Source organism: Accipiter gentilis, chromosome 17 (assembly GCF_929443795.1).
Source record: "Accipiter gentilis chromosome 17, bAccGen1.1, whole genome shotgun sequence".
NCBI lineage: Eukaryota > Metazoa > Chordata > Aves > Accipitriformes > Accipitridae > Astur > Astur gentilis.
Genome location: NC_064896.1, coordinates 9886606 through 9913269, shown reverse-complemented (window position 1 = coordinate 9913269; position 26664 = coordinate 9886606). Strand labels below are relative to the sequence as shown.

General features: G+C 52.2%; 2 protein-coding genes across 9 annotated transcripts in view; one reads left to right on the top strand and one right to left on the bottom strand.

The window, feature by feature from the left end:
* HRAS (HRas proto-oncogene, GTPase) overlaps positions 1 to 15449 on the top strand; it is a 45136-nt gene extending 29687 nt beyond the window's left edge. Inside the window, exons 2-6 of the mRNA XM_049820624.1 lie at positions 2832 to 2985; positions 7684 to 7862; positions 10153 to 10312; positions 11027 to 11151; positions 13257 to 15449. Of these exons, the coding sequence (XP_049676581.1) occupies positions 2875 to 2985; positions 7684 to 7862; positions 10153 to 10312; positions 11027 to 11146 (570 nt within the window). The 5' untranslated portion in view covers positions 2832 to 2874 and the 3' untranslated portion in view covers positions 11147 to 11151; positions 13257 to 15449. The remainder of the gene's footprint in view (positions 1 to 2831; positions 2986 to 7683; positions 7863 to 10152; positions 10313 to 11026; positions 11152 to 13256) is intronic.
* A 6527-nt stretch (positions 15450 to 21976) lies between these two features.
* The window catches only part of LOC126047233 (USP6 N-terminal-like protein), an 87875-nt gene continuing 83187 nt past the window's right edge, over positions 21977 to 26664 (bottom strand). For all 8 annotated transcript variants that reach the window (XM_049820588.1, XM_049820586.1, XM_049820593.1 and 5 more), the window contains one exon: positions 21977 to 26655. In XM_049820588.1, the coding sequence (XP_049676545.1) occupies positions 25355 to 26655 (1301 nt within the window). In that variant the 3' untranslated portion in view covers positions 21977 to 25354. The remainder of the gene's footprint in view (positions 26656 to 26664) is intronic.

The window sequence follows — 26664 nt, the reverse complement described above, 5'->3', positions numbered from 1 at the left end:
TCGTAGCCACTGCAGGCCTTTATTTGCGGCTGCCATGTGTTTTGCTAGGGGTTGCAGATCTCCCTGTTCTGTATGGAAGATGGCAGCTGGTTGAAGAGTTTCTTCAGACCCTCAAGACCCCTCTATGTTCAGCTGTGAAGCTGTTCTGCTGCAAGAGCAATCCCTTCCTGGCCAGCAGTGTTGGTGGAGACGGTCAGTCAGTGTTTGCTTCTCAGTCCCCACTTCAGCCTGTCACTGTCCCTCATGGTAATTGTCTTTTCCCATCTGAGAGAGATCCTGGGGTGGGGATCTCTCTTGTCCCTAAGAAGTAGTGTATGTGAGAATTTCATAGACGTGAAGGCGTGCATTAGTGGAGCAAAGCAGCGTGTGCATGGTCAATTAGTGTGCTCACTTAGATTGTCTCTGGTAGCCTTGCTTTCAATCTGCATCTCTTCCTTGGCCGCCAGAACAGAGGCATATCGGACTTTTCTGGGAAGCCGTGGCACTTTTGGGTATGGACCTAGGGTATCACATTATTTGCACTGCATTTTCCCCACCATCACCACTTTTCCACTGTGTTTAACAACCTTCAGCTTTTCCAGCAGCATAGAACGGCACAGCAACCAGAGGTCCTGCTTGGCATCGTGTTTGTGCTATGGTTGCTCTTTGCACCCCCTCCCTTGCCCAGGATCCTGGATGCTGAGAAGGGCATGAGCTTTGTTTTCCTTCCTGCTACTGAGACAGTAGCTCAGAAAAGGGCTTTGGCAAGAGGTGGTTGTGTCTGACTGCTCCCAGCTCGAGTGGGTGATTGAACAGTCTGAGTGGTTTAAGGTTGCAGTCAGGTGGGGATTGAAGGCAGAAAGTTCTGGCCTCCTTTCCATTAGATCTTTGCTGTGTTAGCAAATGCACCAGATGCAGACTGGAACTAGAGTGGCCTTTGCCGGCACAGTTTGTACCAGCTTCCAGGGTTTTGGGAGCAGGGCTGGCGAGCCTGGGGAGGAGGGTGGAGTGATGTAACTGTCCGGGAAGGTGTGTGTCATCGCCATGCGATGGTGTTGCAGGCTGCATTGAATGGCGACCGGGCAGGGGAACCATGAGCTCGTCTTCCCGCTACCTGCTGCGTTTCAAGTGGCTTCCCCAGAGCTCACAGATGACGGCTGCAGACGAGTTTCTGACCCTGGGGTGACTTTCAGTGGGCAGGGTTTGCAGTCCAATGAGGGTGGATTTCTATTTAAACATTCAGGGTTTTGTAATCTTCCTGAGTTGAAGTTCCTCTTTCTTGGTGGAGTTGGAGCAGAAATTTAAAGGAGGAGGTTGGGGGGTGAGTTTTTTCCTGCTGAAGGGCCATGGCAACTACACAGTGCTGCAGAAGTGTGGTTTGCTTGTCCTGACCCTAATCATCATTCCCAGTTAGCACCTGTCATGGTAGCATCTCTTGCTCCCCTGTGGGGCATGCCAGCTTCATCTTGTGGGAGCAGGGGTGCCCTTTCTGCAGTCCTCCTCCCTCTTGTGATGGCCAGCACAGCAGGAGGCATCGTTAGCTGGAGGACTGGCAGAGGGTGTGGATGTGCCACCATCTCAAACCTGCCCTGTGGTTTGAGGTTTAACGCAGCCTTGAGGGTGAAGACATGGACTTAACAGCGTAATTGGGGGGGCTAGGACTTCTTCCCCACTCCTGTGGGCGCTGACATCCAAACCATGTTGGCCAAGGCTTTTAAATTTATCTAATGATTTTGGATTGCCAGCTTGAGATAAGACAAATTGGAGACAGTGCTGAGCACTTCTGGAAAACCAGACATCTTAACTTGGTTACTTTAGGGTTTACTTTTGATTTACAGAGCCTGTACCTCTGTTTTCTTATCGGTAACACTCCCTTATCTCTTGAGGTTTGCTCGGGGAATGTGTGAAGTTTGCATCCAGACCATCAGGCTGAAGGATTGCAGCATATCACTGGATAAACATAGTTTTGTATTCAGTTTTGTGGAATATTTTGCCCATTTTAAAGTAACCTTCATTACTAGTGGAGAGTATTAGGTTAAGTAGCTCTGGATGCTGCAGTTCTGTGCTGTACTTTTAGACCAAGTTTCATGGTTTTAGGTGAGGCTCTCTCACGTTTGACACCCCAGAGCATCAGACCATAAAAGCAAAAGGAAGACAGTGGATCCTGGAGGCACAGTACAGGGTGACAGACTGAAATAAGTATAATTTTCTCTGGTCAGATTCCCAGGGTAGTCAGTGTGCTGGGTGGGAAGAAGGTAAGAAAGCCCTTGACCCTTGGGGTACCCAGGCCATCCCACCATCTCCCCATTTCTAGGCCAGGCTTGCCAGGGTGGTACATCTGCGAGCTTGAAATGAGAGACCAGGGTGGTCCTGGAGCAGAGTAACCTGTGGTGGCAGTTTCCTAAAGCTACGTTAAAAACATGTTGCATCCCTGATGATGGCTTGCTGGTTTTCACCCCAAGGAGTGAGGGGTGGCTCTTTGCCACGCAGAATAGCAGTGAAGTGGGTTTACCTTGTCCCATCCTCAATCCCTACTGAAATCAAGCAACTTAAAAGACAGTTAAAACCTTGAGGGGTGCGTCCCTTCACCTCTGCCTTGCAGAATTAGGTGTCTCTGTGTTACAGTATGCTGGATCCCAGACTTTGGTGTCTCTACCTAGCAGCATTTGGGTGCTCCTGGGATGTGCAGGAGACATTGGGGATGCTCAGTACCCAAGGAATGAAGCTGTGCTTTGCAGATTTCTGCCTTTCCTGGCAGAAGAGTGGGGCTGACCGCTCAGCCTTGCTGCAGAGCAGGCAGTGACAGGGAGGGACCCCCTCTCCTAATGTGGTGGCTGTGTTTCTCCTTGCAGGTGGTGGTGCTCCTGGAAGTCCTGCTCTGGGGTTGGCTGGAAGATGACCGAATATAAGCTGGTGGTGGTGGGAGCTGGTGGTGTCGGGAAGAGTGCTTTGACAATACAGCTCATTCAGAACCATTTTGTTGATGAGTATGACCCCACGATAGAGGTAAGTGGCTCTGGGCTTGGGGTCCATCTGTCATTTTTCCTCTTGCTCTTCTCCACCTTGCCTCCAACCTAGAGCATGCTTGGCTTGGTCTCAGGTCTGAACTTGAGCAGGGATGTTCCTCTGCTTTGCAGAGCTATTCTGAGTTGCTACGCACGTGTTCAGAGGTTGCAGTGACCGACTTTTGCCTCCTGAAGAAGGTCGGTGGTGTCTGCTGAAGACAGATGGTGAGGGAGGCAGCAAAAGTGGGCAGAGGGGGAGGCAGCAGAAGCAGGCAGACCGGGGCCGGTGCTGAGAGGCAGCACAAAAGTCCTTTTTTTTTGATAAGACAACAGTGTAAGGAGGGGTAAAAGGTTTGGGATTGAAGAGCCATTTTGTGCCTGTGCTTTCATTTCTTCTCCTGTGAAATCAGAGTAAATATATTGACTTCTCATGCAGGATGTTTTGAGATTTACTGATGAAATGGGTTTTGTCAGAGCTTGGTTGTATTATGTATGTCCTGCAGTTTGAGCGAGATGTACCGAACAGCTGAACCATTGTGGTTCTCAGAGTGCTGTCTCTGCTCTATTGTGAGGAGTTAAAGGTTGATGCATGGGTCTCATAATCGGCGTGGATGGTAGCACTGGCCTGTCTAGCTCAGCACCCTGCCGGTGCAGATGGGGGGATCCAGTCTTCAATATCCATTACACGATTTATTTATTTTTTTTTACTTTTAAAAAAAATATTTCATTCTCCGACTGCTTTCACTGTTGCTAGCGAGATTCTAATTACCCCCTGCATGCCTTACACCTTCGTTCGGGGGAGATGTGGGCAGCAGCCGCTGCTCTGCAGAAGGAGTAAGTCCACCCTAGGAAGGCAAATTACAGCTCTGTCATGCCTCTTGGACAATAGCCTCCCTGTCTGCAGTCCTAAAGGACTCTCTACCAGATGTGTATAAATGCAGCTGTGGTTGCTGCAGTTATTATTATCATAATGGATAAAAGGCTCCAGCTGGGATCAGAAATCTATTCTGGTAGGTGTTGTATGTGTAGTCCCCACCCTGAAGAGCCTACAACTTAAATAAACAAGCAAGACAAGCCTTGGTAGAAAGGCAGAAATAGTCTTACAATCCTACAGATGGGAAGGAGAGAAAGCACTTATAAGCACGTGCTATTACGTCATTTGGCCAAGGTCATCTAGAAAGTCCATGGCAGAGACTGGAATTTAATTTAAGGGCTCCTGAGTCTTGGTGCTGCACCTTGCTTATGGATGCAGTTGCCTTCTTCCCCAGCTCCTCTCCCCTCACGTGCTTATCACCAGTAGCATTGTTTGCTTTTGTTAGAAACCCATTTCAGGTTGGTTTTAGCAAAAGAGCTGCTGATGGAGAGCAACCTCCCTGGGGAGGCATCTGCATGGATGGGTCCTCTTTTGGACCTTACAGTGGGCAGGGGCAGCTCTGACCCAGTGATGTGTTGGGTTATGGCATCCTTTTTTTTTTTTTTTGTCTTCAGCTGCCTGCCCCTTGTATGTACGCTGCAGGGAATTTTCTCCATGTAAACAGACAGTGGGGAATGTAAACCTTGCATGGCATTTGCCAGCATACCCTCCTTGCCCTGCCCACTCCTGACATGCCCTGGGAGATGCCTGCTCTTGTCCCCTGTTCCCCCAGCCCCACTCTGCTCTTCTCCTCCTCTTTTCTTCCTAAAGCAGCCACGAGCTGCTCTTCACCCCTCTCACCCATGGTGGTTTTCTACCTGCAGGTCCCACCAGCCCTGATGCCTTTGCAGCTCCCTCGGTCATACCCCACATCCCGCCCCCGGCCATCTTCTCACTCATTCCAGGGTGACTCCTTTTAATTATGCTTCGTTTTATGGGGAATTAGGACGCACAGAGAGTTACCTGCCAGCCATCTGAATGTGACCAACAAACCACCCTCCTGTGACTAAGCTGCTTTGGATCATGCCCAGGAGCTGACTCTGACTGTTCAGCCGGCTAACAAACAGCACAGCAATGCTGAAATAGCAGGATAAAAGGGGGGAAAAAAGAGTATACGTGCATAGAGCAAAGGCGTTACCCATCACTTTAATGAATCGAGTGCAGGCTGTGCTGCAAAGGGGGGTGCGAGTGGGTCGGAGTGCACTGAGAAGGTGCTCCCCAGGACAGGAGAGGTGGAGAGTGAGTTTGTCCCCTGTCTGGGGCAGAGACCCTGACTGAGTGCCTGCTCCCCTCCTGCCCTCCCAATTCACTAGTGCAAATGTCTGGCTTTGTAACTCAACTCTGGCTGACCCGCTACAGCACGTGCTCGCACGGCTGCTCTTGGGCTGCCAAGGAGTCTTAAGACCTTCAGTTTGGGAACAAGAGGGCTGAGGCACCAAGTAAATGCACACTGCTGGCAATATCCATGGTGAATGAGCGGGGATGGAGTAAAGAGTCAGACTGTGTTGAGAAATTCTTTGGTTCATCTTCCATCTTTTAGCAGTCAGCTAGTAACAGGCTTCCCAAGCCTCTGGTCGCATCCTGACCCTAGAGTTTAACAAATGGACCTCTTGGCCTGGTCCTCCAGCACACCCAGGGTGCTCCCAGCATCCATCTGGGATCCTAAGTCTGAACCCCACGCGGATGTTGTTTCTGCCACCTGGCACTTCACAGCTGGGTCCGGCCACTTTCCCTTGTGCAGGAAGGTGGGGTAGGACACAAGGGTGCTGCAGAGGAGCGTTGAGGCTGCAGGGTGCCAGTGGCTGGACATGTGGGCTGGTGGCAGCTACCCCTGCAGCAGCAGCAAGGTCACCAGACAGCATGGCAGGGATGGCTGAGCCGCCATTCCGAGCATCTCAGGGGGGTTCAGACGAAGCTGGACAGAAAGCAAGGGTGGGGAGAGCTTGTCCCCTTCCTTTGGGGAGCAGTATGCAAAGCATCCTCTGCAAGACTCTTAATACCTTTGCTTCATTAGCGAGCTGGCTGGCCTTACGGGCAGCCTGTTGATGACCTGAGCCAAGGTGCGGGATCACTTCTCCGTAAGCGTACTGTCTGCTTGTGAGACCTCCTGTAACTGGGGACTTGGCAATTAATTGTGAACATGTGTGCCAAGAGGCTGGTCCTCTGGACGCAAGCCAGGGCCCAGGGGTGGGAGAATGCTCTGCTGTGCAGAGCAGGCACTGGGGTCCTCTTTGCCGGTCCTTGCCAGGCACTGGGACCCTGGAGGTGGAACCAGTGCTCTTCTACCTTGCACCAAGGAGGCTCCAGATACATTATTGATTAGAAATGGGAGCGCATCCCTGCAGGGCAGTCTGCCAGTTACCTTCAGAGCGGTTGGCTGGAAGCCAGCCCATCACTCCACGCTTATTCCCGGTGGGTCAGCAGTCCCCTTTTTGGGAAGGCACGGCGGAGAAGGTCGTGGCAGAGCAGATCTCATCTCTGATCTCATGGCCCTCTCCACAAGGTGAGGAAAGACTTTAATTAGCCCCAGTAGATGATGTCGTTGTAGTAATGAACCAAAGGGTGGAGGCCACGTTGGCCCCATTCCCTTTCCATGCCGCTGCTGGTCCTGTTGGTGACCTTTGCTGCGTTGGCTGTTTGTCTGCAGACCTGCAAAGCTCATCTGATAACATTGTTGTGGTCGCTGGAAGAGCAGCAGACGTTTGAATTAATTCTAAACTGCAGCTGTAGCTTCTGCGAATGGCTGCAAAGCGCTGTCGTGGTCATGTTGCTGACTCGCACCTTTTTCATGCCTTTGGTTTTGGCTTCCTTCTCTCGCTGAGAGTCAAGGATGCTGTGCTGTACCCAGGGGATGGCTATCGGAGAGGGATGAGGCTGTTCCTTCATGCAGGGGCTGCCCCAGCAGCATCCCTGCTGATGAGACTGGGCATGGGGGAGAGGCATAGTGGGGAGGAGCGGTGCTTTGAGGAGCCTGCCTTGAAAAATGAAACCTTTTGAGGGATGCCCTGGGTGATTTCCAGGCCCTCCTACATCTGTGATAAGTTGCGATTGCTTCTGCTGCAGGGAAAACCCCCAACTTCAAAGGACCTGCCTAGATAGTCCTTACCTCTCCTGGAGCACTCTGGGCACAGACTGGTTGTGGGAAACACCCTCCTCACAGCATGATTATTTTATTTTTTTCTCGTGTTTGAAGAAGAGGTTTACTATCAAGTCCAGTTTGCAGCCTTACTGGTGACATTATGCTTCTGGTGCCTGATCTGAGGTGCTGCATTTCCAGGTGATCTTAAACACCTTCCAGCCCTGCAGATTGCAGATGGTGGCTGGAAACCCTGGCCGGCCGGAGCCGCTTTTCCTGGGTGTCCCCTTCCAGCACTAGGGCAGGGTGGCAGCAGGAGGGATTAGCCAGGACTAAATAAAGCTTAGGAAAATAGTTGTCGAGGACTATGTGGTGTGGTAGAGACAAAGCTGCCCCTGGTCTGCCAGAGGCAGGGCTGGGAATGGGGAGACCAAGCCAGGGGCTGTCTTCTCTGGCTCTGCCAGAGAAGAGGAAACCTGCTCAGCTGCTCCCTTTTTCCTTTTATTTTTTTTTCTCCTTCTTTTTCTCCTTTTTCCTTTCCCTCCCATTTTTGAAACAGATTGAGTCAGCTATTTAATGGGAGCTAAACCCAGGCAGAGCGTGACCTGGCATCTTCCCAGGGATGCACTCGCTGCATCCCTTCGCTTGGCAGGACCCAAGCCCTCCTTTAACGCATCCTCTTCTCTTTCTTTCCCTCTCCTGGCCTGCAGGATTCCTACAGAAAGCAAGTTGTCATTGATGGAGAGACCTGCTTGTTAGACATCTTGGATACCGCAGGGCAAGAGGAATACAGTGCCATGAGAGACCAGTATATGAGAACAGGGGAAGGATTCCTCTGCGTCTTCGCCATCAACAACACCAAGTCCTTTGAAGATATTCACCAGTACAGGTCGGTATCCTGGAAGGGCCCCTTCCCTCTTGCCCTGTGCAAAGCGGAGGCCTTGCCACTGCACCCTCCTGCCCTCTCTTTAAGATCAGGCCCCACGGTGGAAGCACTGGCTGCCAGCAAAGACAATTAGCTCAAGTGGCCGTTCCCCAGGGAAGAGACGGAGCAGACAGCTAATGTCAGTGACTCCAATAAAACCCATCCAAAGGGATTGCTTGTGGCCTTTGGGGACTTGGTAATGTAATGTTTAAGTGTTTATGGTGACTAAAGAGAGAGCTGATCCTCTATGACCCCCTCCCTTCCCTCCCTAATTAATGGAATTGCTTTGTTAGTGGAATCGATCTCAGTGACTTCTGCTGGGCCTGGGAGCTGGGAGAGGAGGCTGGGAAGGGCAGGGAGGGCTGCTTCCCCCGCTGGCAGCCATTGTGGCAAGGCTGCGGTCTGTCGGCCGCACACACATGGGGAGAGGCAGTCCTTGCCCGTTGGAGCTTGGTTTCAACCAGGGCAAAGATGGAGCGGGAGGAGAGTCAGAGCCCCGATGAGGTGACTTGCCCAAGAGGATGGACTGTGGGGGCAGTGGCAGAGCAGGGACCCCAACCCAACGTGGTCCTGCTTTGGCTGTACCCAGGTTACCCATCCCGCTTCTCCCTCCCTGCTGCCATCACCCGTGCAGAGCTGGAGAGCCAAGATGATATAAATGCAGCGGGAGTCTTCCCTGGTTACCCTGATGCTAGCGTAGGGAGGGATCTCTGCTTTATGCCTTTCTTTGAGGCTTAGCTGTGATGGGAGGCACTTGCAGAGGATGCAGGAGATGGCTCTGCCTGTCCCCGCTCTGTCCACTGCCCACCAAGGGACCGTGTTCCCCAGTCCCTCATCATAAATCTGGGTCCCAGATAATCCTGTAGCTCCGAGCACAGGCACAGCCCTTACTTGCTCCGCAGTCAGAGGCGCTGGTCTGAGCTGTCGAGATGTCTGAGTCTTTGGCTAGCAGGCGTGTTCAATGTAATAACTATATGGTTGGACTAATTTGGCTTGTTTTAGCTGAACCAGAGACAAAGGATGGGATTTTCCTAAAGCACCTGAGGGATTCGGCAGCATTCATCCTTGTGCCAGGGCTGGTGCCTGTGAATCACTCGCAGGATGGCTCGTTTTCAAGCCCCGGTTTTAATCATGATGTAAATCACCAGCTTTCATCTTGTTTTGCCTGTGCTCTTTGCGTTTGCACTTTTAAAAGAATATTCCCCAGAGAAATGCTGGTTCTCCCTGGTTAGTAACCATTAAGAGGTATCTTTTTCCAGCTAAGTGTAGCCTGTTCACTAAATTTAGTACTTAGGTTTGCTGATCAGGATGTTACTTGGAACATTTAGGGGGCTTTATGATATATCATACATATAGTGAGACTTCATTTCTATGTTCTACTACATTAAAAAATGGTGATTGATTTTTTTTTGTGTGTGTGATACATATCCAGCTTCTTTTGGATGTAAGTTTGAATTCAATTAAAGTGCAGAAATCAGCATTTTAAATAATGCTTTTACTAGTTAAATAAAACCATGTTAAATGTTCTGGATGCATGAGCAAGAAAAAAAAAAAGCTGTTTTGCATCTGAAGTTAAATGATTTATTAAGGAAAGGAAGTTATTATCTATCAGGAGGGAATTGAATGGATTGTTTGTGGTCGTAATGGCCTTTAAGATTTTTAGAAGTGGTAGATCTCATCCTCGCCCACCTAGTTTTAAATCTGAGGTTGGAATGAAGAAGTAAGCATTACAGCTTTTTTGCTTCCCAGTTGGTTTCTCAACTTTGAGTGACCTGAACTAAACTGAAAGGAAGTAACTGCCTGTGCATCTGCAGAAAAGGTTACAGCTGCCAAAAGCTGGTTTATCAGCTCAGTAAATTCTGGTTGCAGGTGATTTTTTTCTTTGTCCTCATTCAGGGGGATTACTTGATCTAAGATGTTGGAAATAACACAGGTAACTGCTTGATTATTCATTTTTATTTAGCTTAAACTATCTTAAGCTCATGTCTTAATATAGATTTTCATAATTTCAAGTTGTAGTTTGTAAACAGTTGCATTTAAAGAGCAGAAATATGTTTAGTTTTCATTTCCAAACGTGCCCTAGCTATTTTGCCATGTGCCATGATCATTGACATTCTCCTGAAAGCCCAACACAAGGCACTTGGCAGGAATGAAGTGCAGCTGTTAATTCTTGACGAAGAAGCTGGTGGGGAGTGCCCTGGAGCTGCCCCTGATGCCTTTTCTCCCTTCACATTGGCACCTCTTACTTTTGCAGGGAGCAGATCAAGAGGGTGAAAGACTCAGATGATGTTCCTATGGTGCTGGTGGGAAATAAGTGTGACCTGCCAGCCCGGACAGTGGAGACCCGGCAAGCACAGGACCTGGCCCGGAGTTACGGGATCCCCTACATAGAAACGTCTGCCAAAACCAGACAGGTAGGAGGAGGGTTTTAAACAAAATCTTCTTTTTCTTCTCTTTTCTCCAGTGTTGTCCTGGAGAGGCAGGAATGGGCAGACACCACCTTGCAGATAGATGAGTGCAAGGGCTGGGGTTAGTTGCTTCCTCAAGGCTAAATGCTCCATCAAGACATTCCCTCCTCTGTCCGGGCTTGAGTGTCCAATCTGGAGAAGTATGTAATTCATGCTCTGGCATCAGTGAAGGGCAGATGCCTTCTCAGGGCTTTCTCCAAGGCTCTGGAATAACCCCCCTAGTCACTGCAGGTCAGGTAGGCTCAGGGGACTTGGCTAATCTCATCCATGGTCTATTTTGGTAGACCTACAGACAGAATATACTGGTGCTGGAAGGACCACGTGGGGCTCCCAGAGCACAAAGGTGGAAATGGAGCAGCTGATACCTTCAGTGGTCTAGTGGTGGCTTTTCTCTCGGGTGGTAGACCTCATTCAGGCTGCTGAAAGCTGATGAATCTCAAGACCCTAAGAGCTCTTTGGCCTTGTGGTTGCTCATTCAATCTTGGTCTCTGTTTGGAGGCCGCACTAAGATCCCTGTTAGTCTTCCCAGCCTGGTTTTGTGCCTTTAACTCTGCAATCTGCACTGCTGGGAGACAAAGCTAACTAGGAATAGAGCCCTCTCTTCTCTTGACTGTTCCCTTTCGAAGTGGGCAGCTGCTTCAAGCGATGCTTTTCTTCCAGGGCGTTGAAGATGCATTCTACACCTTGGTGCGGGAGATCCGTCAGCACAAGCTGCGCAAGCTGAATCCCCCAGATGAGAGCGGCCCTGGCTGCATGAACTGTAAATGTGTGATATCGTGATTATGGTGAGTTTTGGAAGCAGGAGATGGGGTGCAGTGGGGAAGCAGGGCAGAAGGTAACTGCAGATGCACTTGTCTGCAAACAAATTCAGCAGAAACAATTTCAGCAACGGGTATTTTTTAATGAAACACGTTTTTGACTGAAATAACATTTTTCTTTCAAAATATAGGTAAGTCAAAATACCCACTTTCCTGAGGAAGTGGGTAGGAGGAAAGGGTTATTTGTTTTTCCCCCTCATTTTGTGGAACAAAATTCTACAGAACTGAATTTAAAAAAATATGTGTTTTTGTCATGCTTTCCCTGAGAAAGCTCCTTCTCATGCTGCCCTTCTGAAAGAGGAGTTAAGCTGGTATTGAAGGTGTGCGGCTTACTGTGTGTTCACCAAACTGGCCCTAGAAGAGTTCAGATGAAGAACTGGGTGAGCGCATTGCCTCCTCATGTACTCCTGTAAATTGCCTCATCCTAAACCTTCAGAGCCCACCTGTCTCACTGTGGAAGTCCTGCGTTCCTCAGAAGAGTTTTCCCCATCAGATATAGCCCCTGGGATATTTGGAACTGATGCAATGTTGAGAATTAGCCATAAGGGGGCTGTTTTGCTTTTATAAATTGTGCGTGCTGGAGCCAGAAACAGTGTTTTTCACATTGTCCGTGTTCACTTGCCTGTTTTTCTTCTTTCTTTTTCCATCCGTGTTCACTTGCCTGGTTTTCTTCTTTCTCTTTCTTTGTTGTTTTTTTTTAAATGATGAGTTTATTTAAATCATTGCAATCCTGCTGGATAGCAGGGAGGGAGAACTCCTGTCGCTGTCCCTCTGTGAGCTGGGTGGCCTTAAGCCAAACGTCTGGGAACATCTGGCTGTGTAACCAACTCCTTCCGTGGCCGAAGTGGAGAGAGGGGCAACTGGGGATGAGTGCACTGGGGACTGGGGTGCGGGAGAAAAGCCTGCACAAACATTGCCCTTAATGTTTTTTGGGGAGTCTCCCAAGCACCTGGACTGGCCCTCACCCCTTTACACAACTGCTGGAGTCCTAAAGAGAAGCGCATGGTGCTAAGAGGGTCTCACTGAAGGTGGAGGTGGGCAGCTGGTTTTCCTCTGTCACTTTTTGAGCCAAAGGCCATGAGTGCAGAAGAGCTCTTCCCCAGGAAAAAAAAACAACAAACCAACAAAACGAAACGCTGGCAGCATTTGCTTCCTATGAGCAAAAAACCACCAGAGCACCCCACCCCTCTGCTCCCAGCCGAGGCATGCGAGGTCTCCTGGGGGCCAAGCTGAATGCTGTGCCCAGCACACTTATCACTGCTAAGGGAGGTTTTCCAGATGTTCAGGTCCTCCAGATGTTCAGGAACATTTCCTCCGGATGGGGATGTGAGCTTGGGGCTCATTTCCTGCTCTAGCTCACAGCTGATGGCATGGGTTCGGCAGATGCTGCTGCTCCCCAACACCGACTGCCAGGAGCCCGGTCGCCATCGCAGCCTGGTAGCCAGCACTGGCACGGGCGGTGCCTTCAAAAAGAGGGGCAAGAAGGGGTGGGAAGGAGTCTCTTGGAAAGACTCCCCTCTGTTAAGAGAGCATGCCCTGTGAGTTGCCCACATCTTTTTCTGCTCAGGCAGAAACTGGAAACCAGACATCCCAGCTTATTCTAGCTGCAGTGGCCAAGAGCAGAGAGGGAGGAACATCAGGGCACAAAAGGAGAAGCAAGGCAAGGACACGCTGGGTTTGGGGCATAAGGGTGGGTGTCTGGTCAGGGAGGCAGGGAGATTTGGCTACATTTGCCCTGGACTCACTTTGTGGTTCCTGTCATCCCTGGAGGAGGCAGAAAGATCTCACCAAACAGTGCCCCTTCCCCAAACAGGGTTTGGGCAGAGGCAGAAGGTCTGGTGTGATGCCCGAGGCTCACCCATCACTCTACAGACCATTTGCTTGTTCCCTTTAGCAAATATGCAGATGCTTTGCTGAGCCAGGTCCAGTCCTCAAAGACCTGTGTAGCCCTTTGCCTTCCTTCTGTGGGCACTAGCAGGGTCATCCTGAAATGTGAGGGGTGGGTAATGGAAACAGTCCCTACTGGTTCTGACAGTGAATAGGTGCTAATGAGTGTCCTCTTCTGGTTTCAGCTGACTGGACCGTGTCTTGGAGAGGTTCCCACTGTGCAGAGTGCAAGGAAAGAGGTGAAGCGAAGGAAGAAGCAAGCGGATTCAGGGGAGGAGTATGGGGGGAGGGGGAGAGGAAGAGGAGGAAGAGGACAGGGGGAGCATGAGCCCCTCCAAGGACTATCTCGCACTTCACCCAAGCCTGCAGCAAACGACTTTTTTTTCTTTTTTTTTTTTTTTTTCTTTCCCCATCCCCTCCTGCTTTGGCCTCCTCCCACCCTGGCAACTGTACAAAGCCACAGATTGAATCACACTAAATTATTATTTGATGGTCTCGACAAACCGTCTTGATGGCTGTGTCCTCCTTCCAGAAAGTGCTGCTGCTGGTGCTCCGGGAGGATCGCTGGTGGGACAGCAGGGAGGGAAGGGCACTGAGATTTGCTCTCCATGGACTGAGGTCATGCTGTAGACCATGAAGGCAATTGGGGTGAGATATCCTTCAGGGAAAGAGCTGTCTTTGTCTCCAGCAAGCCGTCATCATGTCCCTGTCCCCCCCAGCCCACCTGAAACTCTTTGCTGGCCTCAAGTTTTGGTGGGGTAGAAGAGCGCAACCAGTCTAAGCCTGTCCTTAGTGCTCCCCTGGGTGCTTTGCCTTCAACCTAGTCCTTGTGGGATTTTTTATGGCCTCAGATGTGATGCCTGGAAGGGAAGAAGCACTGGGGAGGAGATCTGAGAGCTGGGTTCACCTCAGCTGGTGCCAGTTTGTTTCTTCCTCAATTTTTTTCCAGGCAGCTCTTTCTGGCACAGCACCTCCCACAGGTTTATGTGTTCCAGAGGTAGCATTAGGCCTTTCTGCTCCCCTCCAGCACCTAGCTAATGCATACCTTGGGCTGCTCTAGTCTGTCAGCAGTGTAAAATGGTATGCAAATCCCTGTCTGTCCTGTGCACAGCTTAATTGCTGGTGAGCATGTAGCAGAAGCACTGCAGACAGCTGTCTGGCTGCTCAGCAACTAAGACTAAAGGATTCAGAATTCCAGTCCTTGGGTTTAGAGTGGGTAAGAGTGTTTTGGATAAGGGCTAATCTGTTGGGAAGCCCGTCTTTGCTCAGCCCTGCTCCTGTGGGATTTTTGCCTGGTGTCTGACTGGCTTCTCCCACATGGCCTTTCACTTGTAGAGCCAAGATGAGGCATTGCACTCAGTGCAGTGGGCGGCTCAGTGCTCGCTGCCTTTCTCCCAAGCTATTGCACAGGCTAATTTAGCTGGCATCCAGAATGAAGAGCATCAAAGGGGGAAGGTGATCCAGCCAAGTGCGGCAGGAAGCTGTTCTGCACGGGCTAGCCCAGGCCTGAAGAGGTGTCGGGTTCGGCAGCCGAGGCCGGCAGGGGTTGGGAGCAGTGAGGGCAGCACATGAGTCATATGCCTCACACGGCAAAACCAGAACAGAAAGCCTGGTTACCCCCAGCACAAAACCACAGCCCACCCAGGGGCTCTCAGTATCCGTGCGGGCAGCCTCCCGTCCTCCCCTCATCCTCCGTCATGCCAGGCAGCAGCAGAATTAAAGCAGCAGAATTAAACGCCAATGCTGGTTGGAGTTGCTGCCTTTGATTTTGGCCTGGGCAAGAGAGGACTTGTGCTAACGGCTTGTATTTTGTACCTGCCTGCTCTGAACTGCTGTGGGGCACAGCCACCACCCCGGCTGCAGCTGCCTGGCACCCCATTCCTGCAGGAGTAGGGCTGATCCCAGCTTGAGTGGGAGAAGTTACCCAAGGGAAGAGCTGCCCTGCCTTTAGCTGGGCGTGCTGTTTGCAGCAGTGCCTGTCCCCATGCTTGAGGAGTGCTGAAGATGCTGAGTCGGGTGTTACATGGTGGGGCTGGACCAAAGGCTCCCAGAAAACTTCCCAGCCTAAGTTGTTTCAAGTGTGAAGCCTGGAAGTATGTGTTTTGTTCTGAAGTTGGCAGCTTCTTTGCAACTGCAGGCAGGGCAGAGGGCAGGGCTACTTTGTCCTTCTAGAAGATGACTAAAAGCCTTAACAGTTAGTGGGTGGGTTGACATGGTGTTACTGCACTAGGGACCTGGTGCTCTTTTTCTGCAATAGAGCTTATCACATCCTTCACCAGGCCCTTGGGGATGGGATAGCTCTATCTGGAAGCCTTAAGATGAGAAGTAATGCTGTGTTTGAGGCTCTCTCAAGGACTGGACTCTGGATGGCTCTAACCACTGAGAGTATCATCTCATTTCTGGTTGGGAGCCAGAAGCCACAGTCAAGGACCAGGAGCCATGGTCAAGCAAGGTGAGAAGCTCCAGGGAGTACCAGGGGTGAGATGTCTTCACAGGGCAGGCACCAGCTGCAGCTGCAAGAGGCTGGCAGGTCTTGGTGAGGGTGTGTGAGAGCAGCGCTGGCCAGAATACAAAGTCCTTCAGCAGTTTGGTCAGGAGCAGGAAGCCAAAGTATGATCATCTCCCTTTCAGAGAGGTTTCTGCACCCCTGAGGGTGAGGTTTTCCAGCTTGCACAGGAAAGCTCTGGGTCCGGTCAAGTCACAAGTGTTATTGTAGCTTGTTCGAGTGTCTTCTAGTTCCTTGGGCCACTCATGGCCGTTGCACCGAGGGGTGCTGAAGGTGAGCTGTTTCATCAGTGGTTCAGCAGTCGGCGTCTGTGTTTAGCAGCACACCATCAGGCACCAGACAGGCTTTTCTTCCCGGTGGAAGAGTCTAGTTGAAACTTCACAGCTTTGATCTGTTGTACACTTCAGGTGGTTCCAGTTACTGACAGTCTCTTTTCTGGAGTGGCTGGTTATAGTCCTATTTTATGTATGGCTAAAGCAGACATAGATGTGCTAGGAGTCACTAGGATTCTGCAAATGGACCCAAAAGTTTTTCAGGAGCCAGGGTACACCTTCATCTTGGTGTAGGTGGTAGGACAGTGCTATGACAGGACAGCGCTTCAGGAATCCAGTAGGCAGGTAGGAGCTGGAACTGGAGACTGCAAGCATCTTAGGAGGACCTGGCTGATAAGTGGTGGTCTGAGTCTGGCAGGGTGCAGACCAATCTCATTCCCTTTGTGCACTGCACCCACCAGAAGTGAGGCAGCCATGACCCTTTGTCAAACAGTGCTGGTCAGTAACATGGCCACCTCAGGAGCTGGAAGCACCGTTTTTTTGCTGTAATTAGAAGATCACAAGGAACTCCGACTAAGGTCCATGTTCAAGTCCATACTGAAAGTTGGAGGTAGGTTGGGAGCAAAAGGAGCTAAAAGCTTGACGCCACAGCTCTTCCACTGAAATTTTGCATTATTCGTGTATTTAATGTAGTACTGCATCTTTGTTGCAGGAGGTTGGCTTCAGGAGAATCATGACAGATCTTCAATGTGCAGTAAGATATGTCAGCCCTGATCCGATCTGATCTTTGGGGTAGGCAAAAACCAGATTGTATCGCTTGTCTCAGGTGGAACTGTTACTTTGGATTTGGAGTTTTCACTTGCTGACTTGGTGCTGGTGATTTGGGTACAGGATAGCAGCTTGCTGGTCATGACAGACAGGTGGTCAGTATATGAGTTCATGATGTGTTCTCTGCTTGCTAGCTGAACTTCTTGAGTCTGAAAGTAACATCAGGGTTACAGTTTCCTTAGAGCGAAAGTAGGTCTGGAGAAGGAATTGCTGGGTTTGGAGTTGATTTAGTTGATTTTCTACACAGTTCTTTAAGGCGCATTTCTTTTAGAAGTACCTGGACTGGAAGATGTGGTTTTCAGATACTGCAGTCGTTTTCCTTATGACAAGGAGTTTATTGCCCATCTCTGTTCTGCTTCTGTGGCACAAGCTTAGGTGAGCAGAATGTGCAGTTACTCTGAAGAGCTGCCCCAGTTGCATAGCTGGAAGCTGCAGAAGTCCACAGAGGTAAGCTTTTTGCTATATTTGGGCACATCAGCTCATGTTTGGCTGCTGTGATCTCTTCAGCTGGTCATGGCAAGGCTGGACTAAACCTGGTGCTCTGCAGTGGATCTCGGGCAAGCATGAACACCACCTCTGAGAAGGCTTCAGGCAGCATCGTACTGATTATCTGTTGAGGCTGCATCTCCTGTGATGCAGGAGTGCCACCTTTGAACCTGTACTTAAATGACGGAATAGCTGAGGAGGTCTAGTCTGGTTTGGTCTGGTCAGGTCCAGATGTCTCAGGACTGATGTATAAGCTTTACTCTCCCACATCTTTCAAGCACCCCACACCCTGTACCAGAGGGGTTGGGGCTCTGGAGACATCACAGCTGAGTCAACTGACAAAATTGCTTACAAGTCCTTAAAGATGCTGATTAAGTGCTGGAATACATCTCATGCCTTTTGGTTTGTGAGGGCTTCCAGAGAAGCATTTTCCTAAGCCAGCAGAGGTGGTGACTCCAAAACAGATGAGCGCATGGTGCTTGCTGTAGGCTTTGGCAAGTATCTGGGTCGAGTTTGCAGGAGCTGGCAGCAATGACTCATTGCCAGAGAGAGGCCTGAGAGGCAAGGGGGGAGGGGGCAGCTGAATGAAAGGCTGAGTTTTATGGAGCAGTCCTGGCTAAACGGTGGCCTCATTCTCCTCACTTGCAGCGTGGTTGGATAAGGAGGAGCAGACGAGGTTTCCCTTCTGGGCTACAATCTAGTCCACTGTTGCAGACCTTTCCAGCCCAAGTGGTACTTTCGTATCACTTCTCCTTGGCTCCACCAGGAGCCATAAAGGTAAGCAAAGCCCCCCAAGAACCAGCTTCCCCAAGCAACTGCCTGCCTGAGTGAGCTGCAGGCGTAGACACCCCAGGAGCGGGGCTCTAGCATGGGGCCGGGCAGAGTGGCCTCCAGGGCACCAGGGTGGCCCAGGTTCTTAATGGGGTGGTTGGAAGCAGGGGCTCATGGTAATCACACCCCCTCTATCTGCAGGTACCTCTAGGGACCTCAGGCCAGTTTTGGAGCAAGGATGGCCTTTCTTACAGTTAACCTTTCTCTGCGTCTTAGGAAGAGCCCGATTACTGTGTGGAAGGATAGGGCTAAATAAGCCAGGCTTTAGTGACTCCAATCCTCGGACTCGTGCCTTTGTGTGTGCCTTCAAAGCCATCTCCATCCCCATCTTGGGCTCTTTTGTAACTGCTGCCAGTGAGTAGGGGTGCTCGTGGGGTGGGACCAGCTGCTGTGCCTCTGAGTGCGATGTTGGCTGAGTTGTTTAAGCACTGGTTTGCTTATCTCCTGTGCTGTCATGGTGCCCACGTCTGCTAGGTGGGTGTGATTGCCTCGCTACCAGGAGGATGCTGGTATATGCCCTGCGGGCTTCCTTTGGCACTGAAGTTGTAGGATTTGTGAGATAGTTTAGGAAGGGGTCAGACCTGCCTCTTTCAGCTGCCAGGCCGTTATTTTCTCTGCATGCTGGTTTATACCAGATAATGTGCTGTAGGAAGGGGGTGGCATTGCTCAGACGATGGTGTGACAGCAAACATCCTGGCCACCAGCAACTGGTGGGAACTGGGACAGGCAGATGGGGCTGGCCCCATGCGCACCTTCGTTCCCCCTAGGGCAGGTGAGCCTTGCTCTCTCTGCGGGTTGAGTACAGGGTCTGTGGTTTAGCAGAGTCAAGGTACCGGCCCTGGCCAAGGCTGCTGGGGCTGGGGACTGCACGCCCTGCACTCTGCGTGCCCTCACTCTGTTCCCCAACTCCCAGCCACTGCTGCCACAGCCCCTTTGCAGCGCGTGAGGAGCACACGAGCAGCACGGCAGCAAGCGAGCAGCACGCGGGCAGCACAGCAGCACACAACTACCACAGCAGCACGTGAGCACCAGGCGAGCAGCACGGCAGGCCGGAGAGGAGGAAGACTCCCAGGCCCAGCCGAACTCCAGCACTGCCTCTGCCAACCAGGCCAGGGCGCAAAGCTGCCAGACGCAGCACACCCATCTGTCTCCCCCCACTGCATCCTGGGACCAGAGCCTAAAACAGCCCAAAGCCTTGCTACCTCCCTCAGCTTGGCTCTGCTCCCGGCTCCACTTAGCATCAATTATTCAGTGCTGACTCGCTGACGTATTGCGGAGGCAGGCAGCAGGGTTGCTGAGCTCTTAGCGGTCGTAGGTGGTGGGCAGGGAGGATGAGGAGCGCAGCCGTGGCTCGACAAGAGAGCTGGCGAGCGACGGGGTGAGACGTGGCCGCCTGCCTGTCCCAGGTCCTGGTGCTGCTGGTTTGGCTGTCCATGAGCCAGGAAGGACAGGAGCCAGGGCACCAGAGCTCAGCGCAGCTGGCAGGTCTGCATTGGAGTGGTTTCTGGGCAGGGACCAGCCCTGGGAGCAGGAGAGCTGGTGTTAAGAGTTGTCTGAACGCTGTGACGAGAGCAGTGGCTCCACCAGGGGAAGGGGGGATTTAATGGGAATACTGGCAAATGCCAAGTGTGGAGGGAGAGGCAGCAGGAGGACTGGTCCCTGGCTGACAAGGCCATTAGGATTTAAGCGGCAGCCTTGATACCATCTACAGAGTTGATTCACCACTGGTCTCGGCGCTGTACAGCAAATGAGTATTGGTAAGCTTGGGCTTGGGACTACACAGCTGTCCTGCTCTTGGTCCCCTGAGAGCGGCACCCAGGCCATGGAGGGCATAGGAGGGGGTAGAGGGTGCTGCTCGACTGGTGCAGGGGCTGTCTGCACTCCCGTCCCCTTGGGGACACCAGCACCTCCCGTGCTGGGACCTTCCCGCAGCTGGAGAGCGTGCTGGTGAGCTGCTGCTCCTGGCACCAACTGGAGGCCAGGCATTTAGCCTAGGCTGGAGACCAGGTATGGCTTGTGTCCACCCCAAGACCCACCGTGAGGTCTTTCGCTTCTCTGGTAAGGGATGGAGGTCCTAGGCTTACCTGGTGGGCAGGTCCCAGGGGTGGACTTCCCCTGGGGAGGACTCTCTGCAGTGGGTGCATGGCACATCCTCTGTAAGCCGAGCCCCAAAAACCTAGCTGGGACCCTGGCTCGGCACCCATTCAAGGCTTGGTACCATTATGGCTCCTGCATTAACCAGAAGGATGCTGTCAGGGGATGCGGTGGAGCCCTGCCTGTCCCTACCACAACCAGGCACATGCATGGGGTGCAGGGACCAAGGATGCCAATAAGCAATGTCTTACTCCATTACGTTCAATGACCAAGTGAACTGAGGCTGTTTCAGAGAGGAACAGGACTGCCTGCCGCATCCTGCAAACCTAGCACAACTCACTTTCCCTGGGGGAATCCCTGCCCTTCTGGACACTTCTGCTCCCTCCTCGGCAGCATGGAGCTGAAGCTGTCCCAGCAGTTGGGTAAATGCCATATCCTAAACCCTGTGGTGCCTGTCATGTAGGGAACTGTCACAGCCATTCAAACCCGGTCCCAGCTGTCTGCTTCCTCTGTGCCACCTGAAAGCCAACAGGTTCACTGGGGCTGTCGGCTGGGAGGTGACACAAAGCAGCTTGTGCAACTGGGCTGCTTGCAGGCACCTGGAAACATGGGAGGGATGAGGTTTGCTTCATTCCAGCCCATGGATGTTCCACTTGTGCTCACGGTGGAGCATCCCTGGAGGAGCATCCAGCATGAAGTGACACAGGAGATGTGCCGAGAGCTGCATCCTCACTGCACTGCTGCTCCACTGTGGTGCTTACTGGTGCTGGCTTTTTTTTTCTGCAGGGTTGCAGACAAGATTTTAACCAGTTCATATAAATGAGCTAACTTAAGGACACTGGAGAACAAGGTAGGGGCTTTTTTGTTCCTGTTTGACCTCTTTTAGGTGAGGCAGAGCACTGCTAGAAGCAGGAATACCAACCTACAGCACCCACTGGGTGATGCACAGGGATGCCACATTTCCTGCACTGCCCTTAAATCCTCAGGTGGCGTTCAGCTAATCCTGGCCCCTCCATTTTGCTGTCAGGCTTTGTGCCCTCTGTGCTGCTCTGGTAGAGACACCCTGCATTTACTGTAACCATGTTGCTTAAGCACTAAATGACAGCTTTCTCTTGGGGGAAACCAGAATCCTGCCCAAATTTAACACCCCAAAGCCAATGGTACCATGGTCATCTAAGCACAGGAAGCACTGGCTGCAAAATTTGGGGTGTGCCAGAGGTGCTGCTCACACACAGCTTCTTAAAATCCGTTTTTCAGCTGTGAGCAGCACCACCTTATGCTGGTGTTAAGCATGACTCAGTCCTGACTCACACAGCATCACAGTAAGTCGCACCCATCAGCCGTGTGAGGAGCTGTGTCCACCCGCTCCCTGTCCCATCCTGTTCAACCCTCCCAGTGCTGCCCACAGGCAAGGAAAACAAACTCCAAACCCGAAATCTTGGCCAAAAAAGAAAGCAAGCTGTAGCAGGGCTGTTGGCCACCAGCCACGTGTTGGAAGGGATGCGCGGGGGCTGGGGGCAGGATACTATCCTTGGTTCAGTGAGCCGGGAGAGGATGGCAGTGCGTAGAAAGGAGCAGTTTTGTTTCCCCTGAGGATCCCTGGATTTAACTGTGGTAGAAAAGCAGGAAGGAAGGCAGAGATGGAGAGAAAGGTGCAGCTGAAGCACACTTGGTGAACCAAGCTAAAGGCCAGCAGGAGAAGGCAAGCAGTCTTGCTGCAGCATCTGTCACTGTAAGAAACCTTGGTGGAGTCTGATTTTATGCTAAACGTCTTTAACCATTATCATTACAACTATGTAAAACACAGCATCAAATACTCTGGAGTGTCTTTGACTCAGTGTAAAAAGGAATGATTGACACCCCCCCCCCCCTTCCTTACAAAAAAAACAAAAGAAAAAATAAGCACAGACATAAAAATGTTTTTATAAAGTAATAATTATAATACATTAGAAAGAGTCACGGAGGAAGCGTTCCACGCTGTAAACAAGATATAGCAATTAAAAAAGAAAAGCAGATAGTAGCCGAGCTCTCAAAGTGCACGGCCAAGAGATCCCGACCTCAACCACCCTCCCACACTGGAGCTGGTCCCCGGCCCAGTCCCTGTGGCTCCTGCTGCCTGCTCCCACGCAGCCACTCAAAATGCTCAATTGCAACCCCCCCCCCCCCCCCCCCCCCCAAAAAAAAACACCCAAAACCCAAACCTGCAATGTTGGTCTTTAAAACTACGTGGAGGGCAGCAAGGCAAAAGGTGTCCCAGGGCTGCGAGGGCAGGGATGGGGCAGTGGGGGGGGGGCTGCTTTCCTGAGTTTGCTTGTGGTAAGAGTGGCTTTTGCTAAGGGTCTGAGGCCATTGTAGGAGGCTGGGGCAGGGGTGCAAGTGGCAGTTATTTGTCCTGCTGAGCTGCCACTCTTGCCCTTCTCCTTCCCTTCCTGTCCCCAGCAAAAGAGCTGAGGCTGGGCCATGTCCTGCCCACCCCGGGCTGCCACAGACCGCCATGGCTGCACCTTCATCTGCAGCAAGAGGCAGACAAGGTGAGAGCATCAGTCATCTCCATAGTAGATGTGTTGATGTGCTGAAGCGAGAGCAGTGCTCCAAGGAAAGCGGTGCACATTGCTGGCTCCAGGCCCTCTTCCCAAACCTGCCAGCTTTCAGGGGCTGCAGGTTGCAGAAGAGCTTCATAGGTGGCACAGGGAGCAGCTTGGAGACCTTCCCAGTGAGAAGCACGCTGGAGGGAATGGGGAGCCTGTGTCTACCTGGTCCAAAGGTCACTGAAACCACCTGGTGGCTTCCCCCAGGCTTGGAGGTGACCAAGGACTTTGCTGCTCAGTCCTGTTAGGGCTTGGAGGGGAGGAACACCCCCAAATTCTTGAACACCATGCACCATATACCATGCACCAGGTACTGTGCATTGGACAGCTCTCCCAAGATTGGAGCAAACCACCTTTTAAAATGTGAATACTGCAGAACATCCCCAACACGCTGGGTGAGGAGCCCGGCTGCACCTGCAACATGATGTGCAGAGGCTGTGTGCCCAAAATGAGGAGAAAATGTAAAAATGAGGGGAAAAAGGTCTCTGCTATTGCATGTGTGAGCCAAATGCTCAGACACATTAGCAGGAGTCCTATGTGTGCTTCAAGGAGAGGACAGACCCCCAAGCTACAGAAACCAAGCCAAGAGGTGACCACCAGCCCTCAGATGCTTCTCGGTGAGCTCCAGGGGCCAGTGGCCTGCTAGCAAAAGGCAATCAATAGCTGTCCTGAAATACTGCCCAGGTATTTTAACACACAAATAGGTTTAATTACTGTATGGTTATTGGAAAAGGTACTCTAAATTAAAACCAATTCAAGCACTGTTGTCCTAGAAAGGACCCATGGCGTCTCAAAACACAAATACTGAACATTCATACAGCAGTTCTCAAAGAGCAACTCTTGACTCCTCACAACACCCCTGCGAGGTAGCTAATAGGGTTATCCCTGCTTTGCAGAGGGAGAGAGGATGGGCAAGGTTGGAGACTCGACAGAAGATTGGGTCTCCGACAGAGGAGGGGCTGCAACAGAAGCTGAGGGTGCTGTGGTCTGGCTGGCTACATCCAAAGAAAGATGGGGTGCTCCCTTCGATGCCCTCCCTGCTGCTAACACAAACCACCAGGTGAACAGAAAACAAACAAACAAACAAACAACCTGATAAACCCCACAAAGTAATTTAGTGGAAGTTTCTACTGTGCTTCAGATCAGGTTATGTTACTGAAGCAGCCTGTGAGATAAACAGTTTTCAAAGTCTCCTTAGAAAAGCTTTTGCCCAGGGTCTCCATTGAAGGGATGGGAATCCTACCTGCAGTCCCCTCTAAAGTGGCATCTGCAGCCACCCCTTCTGAAGAGCAGAGTCAAATACAGCACATCTGGCCTAGGTTAGCTCCTGCTGCATCCATTGATCTTCCTTCCCAATGAAGTCTCTTCACCTATAGGGGTGAAGTAGATACGGGAAACAGGTGTTTGGACCAGCTCTTTCAGTGGGGCGAGCTGTCCCTGGGTCCCTGCTCACCTTCAGCCAATGGTTTGGATTGTGCAGCAGCAACACCCTGGGATGGGGAGGAGATGGACAGGCCACCAGTACATGAAGGGCATGTGGGCACCCACTGCGTTATCTCTTCAGCAGTGGGCTGTGCTGACAGTGATGCTCTCCAGCATCATCTTCCAAACCTCTGTGCCCAGGTTTCTTTCCTTGGTAGTTGATTTCTGGGTGGGCTAAACCAGAAGGGTTCTAGGCACTGTGCTCCCCTTCCTCAACTCCTGTGCTAGTTCAACCCTGACAGATAACTTGCTCAAAGTAAAAGTGGGCTTCAGCTTGGGCACCATGATTAGACACCATCGCACCTCCAGCAACTTGCTAGCGAAGGCAGGAGTTTTCCCAAGGCAGCAGCCCCTTTTCCTGTTCAATGGAAAGGCAGCGAGCCCGCTCGCTGCCCTCAGCCTGTGAGGGAAAGGCCACTCAGCCCAAGAGACGGGGCTCAACCTTCATCACTGTCCTTATCACCTTGAGCACCTGGGAAAGAACCACCCTGCTGGCTGTCCTTTACCAGGGTCACACCAAGGAGAACCCCTCCACCCTGGCCAGGGACTCACCAGCTGTTAAACCTCCCCCCAGGACCCCATCCACCACCATGGCAGGAGCCAGGCACCACGCTGTGGAATTGCATAGAGTAGGCAGGAGGCTGTCTGTGCCCTGCCGGGATGCCATGGCCCTACCTGAAAATGCTGCTGCCTACAACCGCGAGCCTGGGAAAAGAAATAAAGATCTACTGCTACAAAGGCCTTTGAAAGCAACGCTGTTGGCTGCGCTGATTGGGCATTCTAAAGAAAGCATTTCAGACTCCTGTGCCTCACACCCGCTTCCACAGCCATGGGTACTATGGCAGGCAGGCGCAGAAGAAAACACACAACACATTCACCAGCCCTGCCTCTGCCCCCCACCCCGACAAGCGACGAGGCTCAGGGAGCTTCGAGGAACAAAAAAGTGAAAGCGTTTTCCAATTTGTCCATAGGAAAGATGCAAACCCAATTTGCTGGTGTCTCCTGGCGCCGGCGGCCACCACTCCATCACCTCACCACGCACTCGTACCAAAGCACAGCTCCAGGTGATGGCTTCTGTGCTGTCACCCCCACACAGCCCTGCTGAAGGGGGGGGGGGTGGGTGTGTGTGTCCCAAAAACGGGGCAAGGGTGCTGCTCCAGCACCTGCTTCCTCTCCCTCACCTCCCCCTGTCCCCACTAAAACGTCACCGATTTGGGCAGTTTTGCCAGGGCAGGAGAGCCTGAAAGGAAACTGTTCTCCGAGTGGGATTTGGCAACCTGCGGCAGTAATTTTGGTTTGGGGCTCAGGGGAGGTCGTGGGGCTTTCAGTGTGTTTAATGGTTTCTGGAGGCTTTTTTGGGCATCTACCTCCTCCGGGTCCAGCGCAAGAGGCGGTGGCATGGAGGTGGCAGGCAGGGGTCGTCCAGTCTCCGGCAGAGGCAATGCCACCTGCTTTCTGTTCGAGAAGTCCTGCTCTGTTGCATGGGCCAGGTGGAGGGGAGTGGTGGTTTTTATAACAGTGTAGGGACTGTTCCGCTCCACCGTGGGGGATGGCACCTGCTGGAAGGGGCAGCCCTTGCCCAGCCCTGCTGCCTCTGACTCACTGCCGGATAAGACGGGCACGCTGCCACCTGCCAGCCCGTGTGCGGGCAAGACGCCCAAGCCCTCTGGCCAGTGCACAGTGCCGGTGGCGTTCCCTGGGCCGTTCTGCTGCAGGCTGGTGAGCTCCCCTGTGGATGCAGCTTTGGATGCCAAACGCTTCAAGTCCGTTTGGTCCGGCAGCGCTGCTCTGCAGCGCTTCTCGGCCGTCTCCTCCCTGCGCTTGCTCTCTGGGGAGCCATCGTGCTGCGATGTGCTGGAGAGCTGCTGCCAGCCACCCAGCTGAGGATAAGGGGGTGCTTCGAGCGCTTTCTCTTTGCAGAGGCAAGATGTTTGTTCTCCTGCCGACAGAGCAGCAGAATTTGACTGCCATACTGAGTGGTCCGTAGCAGAAAGCTCCGTGGTGCTTGAGTTGGGAGGACTCAGCCTGTTTTGGAGAGAGGAGTCCAAGGATTCATGGTTGGCCAGGGTGGGGAGGGAGACCGACTCGTGGTCCACCGTGGTACAGCTGGGGGCGAGAAGAGGCTGCTCCGGATGCAGGGCTGTGGGCTGGAGGTGATGACGGGCCTGAGTCTCACTTGCCTTCAGAAGAGACGGCGGCTGCCCGTTCCCAGTGGGCTCCACCTGACTCTCTTCTCCCGGTGGCCGCCCACCAGGAGGATGCAGGTGGACATCTGTCGCTTCAGCTGCTTCACTGCGCTGGAGGGTGGGAGTCCTCGCCTCTGCCACCATCGTTCCTCCTGGCACCCCAGGACCTCTGTGGGGATGGGGCTCCCTGTCCAGGGGGTGCTCGCCCACCTGGCCATTCTGGCCATTGGCTGCCACATTGCCCTTCACGGCTACCAGGTTGAGGGAGACCTCCAGGCCCAGGGGCTTCCGTGGGAATTCCTCAGGCTTTGCTGCATTGG